Source organism: Lolium perenne, chromosome 3, assembly GCF_019359855.2.
Source record: "Lolium perenne isolate Kyuss_39 chromosome 3, Kyuss_2.0, whole genome shotgun sequence".
Classification (NCBI taxonomy): domain Eukaryota; kingdom Viridiplantae; phylum Streptophyta; class Magnoliopsida; order Poales; family Poaceae; genus Lolium; species Lolium perenne.
This window is the reverse complement of record NC_067246.2, coordinates 295,530,035-295,536,897: the sequence shown is the minus strand read 5'-3', so window position 1 is coordinate 295,536,897 and position 6,863 is coordinate 295,530,035. Positions and strand designations below refer to the sequence as shown.

General features: G+C 50.4%; 1 protein-coding gene across 1 annotated transcript; it reads left to right on the top strand.

The window, feature by feature from the left end:
• Window positions 1-1,102: 1,102 nt before the first annotated feature.
• On the top strand, window positions 1,103-4,318 carry LOC127345111 (G-type lectin S-receptor-like serine/threonine-protein kinase At2g19130). Its single transcript, XM_051371547.2, has 2 exons — window positions 1,103-1,401; window positions 1,957-4,318. The coding sequence occupies exons 1-2, from the start codon at window positions 1,203-1,205 to the stop codon at window positions 4,173-4,175; spliced, it is 2,418 nt and encodes an 805-aa protein (XP_051227507.2). The 5' UTR covers window positions 1,103-1,202; the 3' UTR covers window positions 4,176-4,318.
• The last annotated feature ends 2,545 nt before the right edge of the window (window positions 4,319-6,863 follow it).

The window sequence follows — 6,863 nt, the reverse complement described above, 5'->3', positions numbered from 1 at the left end:
AACTGGCCGACCTCCTCCGGCGAGGAGACCTCCACCTCCATGCCCAAGGCCGCTGCCCCGGTGTCAACGTGCTGCGGGCTAAGCCACACGACCAAGATCGCTGCAGCATTCCACCGTCGAGCCAGCCAAAAAGCAGGAGAAGTTGTGCCCGCCCAGCCCATATGAGCCCAGATCGGACCCGCCAGCACGCCGCCGCAACATGCCTTCCGCCGTGCCCATGACCATGAGCGTGCCGCGACGCCCTAGTCGCCGCAGCCAGCAGCACCATCGCTGGGACCACCGTAGTGGGCGCCGCCGCCGCGTCCCTGATCGACGTCCGTGAAGATCTGCCGCCGCTGCCGCGCCGCCGCCGCGTCCCTGATCGACGTCCGTGAAGATCCGCCGCCGCTGCCGCGCCGCCCGGGCTTTGCCCAGCGATGTTCCCGGCGGCGGCAGGGGGAGGGATAGGTGTGAGAGGGCTCGAGGAGAGAGGAGACGGACGCCCCGGTGCGGCGTGGGCGCCGCCGCACGGGAGCCTTAAAATGCACTGATCAATAATGTTGGTGATTTAGAAAAAAAAAATCATCAATAATCTTGACGTCCATGGGAGTGGGTGTGCCGTGTTCAAAATTGTCTTCCAAGTGTCCATAATAGTCCAAAATTTTCTTTAAGCATCTAGAATAGTCAAGGTCTAGCATTCTTTTTTTTTTGAGCAAAAGGTCTCGCATTCTTACTTATGCACATGCGCGATGTGGGCCGGGTCGTTTCAAAGGTCACCGTCGCGGATCCTGATTAATTGAAGGGAGTCTCTCTAACCCCTAGCGCACAACTTATCGGACTTCTATTTCGGTATTACTAGTAGCTAGGCTACTAGTGGAGATATGGACTGGACACCGCACGCGCACCTTACCGAATCTTTCTTGTCTTGGCCGATTGAGGACGGGAAGACCCGGCCGGCCGGGGTCGTTGCTTCGATCATGAGCGCGCGAACGCAACATGCAGGAGCGAAGGCGATGGGACTCGCATGGCCACCGTCGTCTATATATGCGACGTACGACTCGATGAGTCGTATTCCGTGTCCTCATTTAAGCTCTGACTTCCTCGATCGAATTTCATCGACAGTGCTTTCGCTTTCGTTCCACTGTTCCTCAACCTTTCTGTATCTATATAACACCTTTGTGTCTTCCACGTTGGTTCTTATCTACTGGAGGCTGTCGATAGCAATGCCGAGAATGGGGACACCCGTCCTCTTCCCTGCACTCCTTCCCGCTCTCTTCATCGTCATAGGCCTGGTTGCTCTGCAAGGGGCCGTTTTACACGCCGGCGCTGCCGATACGCTCACCGTCGACCGGCCCTTATCCGGCAGCCGGGGGCCACTGATCTCCACCCGTGGCCAGTTCGCGCTAGGATTTTTCCAGCCAGGTACGTGCAACCAAGACATGCATGTACTCCTGTCTATTCTTCGCTTTGCTTTGCCCACCTTGTAACCTCTTGCATGCATGTAAAAACTACCCAACTACCTTAATTAGCTCTTTTAACTCTTTTGATTTGTGAACAAAGACATGCTGGTACTCCTTCTTTCCCAAAAAGAATCTATCAAATTAGGACGTATAGTTTAGATGCATCTAAATTTAGATAAATCTACGGCATTAATTCTTTTCGCTTCTCTGAGGTGGAGTTTGTAATTTTTTCTAAAACTTCTTACTGGCTTTGTAGATATGAAAAAAGGGAAACTTTTGGCATTTCTTCGGTCGTGTCCCTTACAAATTACAAACAGAAAATTCTCTACCTAGGTAGCTAGAGTTCAAAAATTCAATGGTTGGCATTTTCAGTTTAGAAAATAAGATATTCGCTACCTGGTTAAAATTAAGGCATGCTAAATAAATAAAGAAATAAAAAAACTGAGGCTCCCAAGTCCCAACAAAAGAATTTTTCTACCTCCATGGAACCTTGACATTTTCATATGATGTGCAACAGGTAACACAGGGCGTTGGTACATCGGCATATGGTACAACCAATTACCGGAGCAAGTATCCGTCTGGGTCGCAAATAGGGACTCTCCGGTCTCTAGTCCCGAGTCGTCAAGCCTAACGATAGCAGCAGATGGTAATATGGTCATCCTCGATCATTCAGGGTCGGTGGTCTGGTCTACCAACCTGACGGCCATCAGCTCTTCGACGGTTGGTATCATCCTCGAAACTGGCAACCTTGTCCTAGCAGACGCATCCAACACCTCCAACATCCTATGGCAAAGCTTTGACCACTGCGGCAACACGTGGCTCCCTGGCGGCAAGCTCGGCCGGGGCAAGCTCAGCGGCGGGTGCACACGTCTAGTCTCCTGGAAGACTTCCACCGACCCAGCACCAGGGTTGTTTTCCATTATACTGGACCCAAACGGCACGAGCCAGTTCTTCCTCATGTGGAATAGTACCCAGCAGTACCAGGCCAGCGGAAACTGGACTGGCCACAGTTTTTCTGGCATGCCGGAGATGAATCCCAACAATGGCTACCCCAACTCGTTGTACACATTCGACTACATCGATGGTGCAAACGAGAGCTACGCCGTGTATGGTGTCAAGGGAGGCGGGCTCGTCACGAGATTTGTCATGGACGTGACGGGGGTTATTAATGTCGTCATGTGGTCGGAGAGCGCCAAGGATTGGTTAGTAACCTTGTCGAAGCCCCATGCACAGTGCGATGTGTACTCGTTGTGTGGGTCTTTCAGTGTCTGCACCGAGAATGCATTCTCATCTTGTAGCTGCCTTCGTGGTTTTAGTGAGCAATACCAGGGCCAGTGGTCACAGGGCGATCATACTCAAGGCTGCAGAAGAAATGTTGCCCTTCAGGGCAGTAGCAACGGATCGCGGAGTGATAAGTTCTACACTATGGTTGATGTGGAATTACCAAGCAATGCACAAAACATCATCGCAGCAAGTAGTAATCAGAACTGTGAGCTTGCGTGTCTAAGCAGCCATGACTGCACTGCTTATTCATTCAGCGGCAGCTGCTCACTTTGGTACAGAGACCTTATCAACCTACAAGATTTGAGTAGTGCTGCTACTGGTACTAAAGGTGGTTCGATTCAAATTCGTTTGGCTGCATCCGAGTTCTCTAATAAAAAGAATACAAAGAAACTGGCCATCATAATCACCATTGCCACTATCGGTGTTGCACTAATAGTTGCTGCTTCAGTTTTCCTGGCGAGGAAGAGGTTTAAGCAGGTGGCGCATGTCGACGGTTCACTGATTGCATTCAGATACCGGGATGTCCAAAATCTGACCAAAAACTTCTCCAATAAGCTTGGAGGAGGCGCCTTTGGTTCGGTGTTCAAAGGGTTACTACCTGAAGGAAACTTGGTTGCTGTGAAGAAGCTGGAAGGATTTCGTCAAGGGGAGAAGCAGTTCCGTGCAGAGGTGAGCACACTTGGCACCATTCGCCACGTCAATCTAATTCGACTGCTCGGTTTTTGTTCAGAGAGAACGCGCAAGCTACTCATCTACGAGTACATGCCAAACACCTCACTGGACAGATACCTCTTCGGAAGCAGCCATCAACCGGTGCTAAGCTGGAGTACCAGGTACCAGATCGTGCTGGGAGTAGCAAGAGGATTACACTATCTCCATGAGAAATGCAGGGACTGCATCATCCACTGTGACATCAAACCTGAAAACATACTGCTGAGCGATACCTTTGTGCCTAAAGTTGCAGACTTCGGGCTCGCAAAACTCATGGGCCACGACTTCAGCCGTGTGCTGACGACGGTAAGAGGAACCATTGGATACCTTGCACCTGAGTGGATAGCCGGCACGGCCATCACGACCAAGGCAGATGTTTATAGCTACGGCATGATGTTGTTCGAGATCATCTCGGGCAGGAGGAACACGATAAAGCGGCAGGATGGCACGGTGGATTTTTTCCCGTTGCTGGCCGCGATGAAGGTAACTGAAGGAGAGCTGGAAGGACTGGTGGATGCCTTGCTGGACTGCGATGTGGACCCGGCCGAGGTGGAGAGGGCCTGCAGAGTCGCGTGCTGGTGCATCCAGGACGACGAGGGCGCTAGGCCGTCCATGGCAACGATCGTTCAGGCTCTTGAGGGGCTGGTTGAGGTCAACGTGCCGCCGGTGCCGAGATCGCTCAAACTCCTGGCAGACCAGACAACTAACGTGGAGTTCTACTCGAAGCTACAATCCGAATGAGCTTTGCTTCACGTGTCCAATGAGAATTACACCTATGTAAGCAACTAAGCATATGTTATGTTAAACTATCTACTTCACTGTACCGTAAAATTTGAAGTCCAAGAGGCGCTGCAGTCGTCATCAATAAATTCACTATCGAGTTAGTAATTCTCTTGCGGTGTTGTTATGTTTTCTGTGATGGAATTCTCCAGTGTATATATTCTAGTCTTCCAGACTCCAGTGTATCATCAAATGCATCCGGCCGGGTTACGCCACATTACCTCCATTACCAATGGATCGCTCTGCTGCCGCCGACCACCGAAATAGCCGCCGGAAATAACCACGAGGACACCTCTTTTTCTCTAATTATCTCTCCATGCTCCGGTAACACAAAGAACAGACGAAAAGAGCAAAGAAAGTGCGACAGAAAGATAAACAGAACACTAAATATTTCAGACTCAACAATACAGACTAGCGCATGCAGAGATAATGGCCGGGTTGCAAACACAGAAATCAGTCAACCATGTCAAAATACTCTCATGGTCCAATTTCGTGGTGTAGTAAACAATCTGGCTGAATCCTCTCTGAGTGAGTCCAAGAAGATCAGGTTAGTGAAAGATAGTATGTATCTCTTATGCAGAGTCGAAGTCCCGACCCTAACCCCTCCCCTCCCGTGGTGCTCCCCAGGTGCCGCCGGGGGGGCGATCTCCCTCCCTCCGCGCCCCTCCCTCCGTTTCTCTCCCTCCGACGCTGCCGTCGGCGCTGGCTACGGCGGCGGCGGGCCCGGCGCCAAAGTGCCCCCGGGGGGGGGGGGGGGGGGGTTGTTGGAGGTGGCGGCTGGGGCGGCAACCTCCGGCTGTGTGCTCCGCGTCTAGGGCGGCGTCCCTGGATTTGCGGCGGCGGCTCCTCCTCCACGGCCTCCGACAATGGATGGTGGTGGCGGCGACTGTTGGATCTTGGGTCCGCCAAGATCCATCACCGGCTTCTGCTGGCGGCGCGAGGAAGGGGGCGGCGATGTGCGGGGCGAGGAAGGTGTGGTTGCCGCTTCCGCCTTCCACCAAATTCTCCTTCGTCATCGTTGGTCCGGATGGCGGCGTTGGGGCCTGTTCGTCTGCTTCGGGTTTGAAGGTGGTGGTCCTAGGGTTCTTCTTCTCCGAAGATGAAGACCTACCGGATGCTGATCCTTTTCATCTAGCCGGAGTGTTGAGTTCCGGAAGGCTCCGCTGACGAATGGTACCGTGCATCTTTTGCATGTGGTTTGCTGGATCGGGTGGTATTCGATCGCGTGCACCCATGCTTTTATTCCTGACCGTTTGATTTTGGAGGAGCGACGTGAAGCTCTTTTTCTGTGTTGACATCAAGCGACTATGGATCCATGATGAAAGTCGGAAGAAGAGAATATCATGAAGGCCGGATGGGAGGACTAGCTAAGGGAGGTTCAAGTCTCCGCGCTGTTGAGGGACTTGTTTGGTGTTTCGGGCTTCACATCAGTGGTATGAAAGTGGGGGCGACAGCACATGTGAAATCCAGAGTCCTAACTTTCAGGGTGAAAACCCAAGGTCTGGCCTTAATTAACTGATTGTGCCTGCAATGATTTTGTTGGAGGCATTGTTTTGAGAGTGAAAACCTAAGATCTTTTGATCGGGCGACGACGGTGTTAGAGCATTGTTCCCTTTTTGGAGGTGTCGCTTTTGGAGAGTCCGTATTTTAGGTGTTGTCTTGGTGGTGGATGTATTGCTGTTGTTAGGCCCGAGCTATTGTAGCGGGACTTTTGTTTCTTAGTTTTCTTTTCTGTTTTTTTGGCTGTGTGCATCCGTAGTGCCATTAGGGTGGTGCGTGCTTTTATCTAAAAAAAATAAGATCAGGTTAGTCGCTGACGGTCATAGAGCAATCATCACGTCAAGGTACTAACATGAATCATTGTGACGCGGTCTCGAGGCCCTGTGTCCCAATCCGGGGCCTTCTTGGCCCGTGGTTGGGCAAAGCGTGCATGCTTGTTTGTGCTTTCGGGTATGCGTGGTTCGCCGTTTGGCTTCATGTTTAAGGGTTTTGGGTCTGGTTTACCTCATAAACTAGATCGTAGTCCTTTTATAGCTTAATACAATGACGCACAGCTCGGATTCTCGAAAAAAAGGTAAGTTTCAGGAAGACGCTCAGGGTTTCGGACGCAAATCACTCGACAAAATACGATAACAAACTGATTATATTTCGGTTTACATGGTACTATCACCAGGAACAGAAAAGTAATGCAACGCTTGCACGCGATGGAAACCAAGATAATCAAAAACTTAAGCTTCCATGTCCAAAACCAGTTTATCTATGAATTGGAGAATGGTGGAGACAGCGTGACAAAACATTGAACAAAATGCTTGAAGCAGGTATTGTCAGTGCACTGCTAGCAGAATTTTTCTACTTTGGGTACGGTGCAGATATCTTTTTTTTTCTTTACCTAAGGGTGCACATATCTCCTCATATTTACTGATAATCGAGAAAAAATTGTATGCTACCCAGCGAAGTATAAATCAAGAGTAATTGAAAAAGAAATAAAAGTAACTTTGTTGGATCGTAATGTCTTACGCAGCTATGAGCATGCAAGCAACACCAAGTAATTGTAAGCCTTTGGCTATTGATCTCATGGCAAGAAAGGTAATGGTCAATGTAGTTCACTCTCAGATATAAAGGGTACCAGGAACAAAAGGATATTCTTCA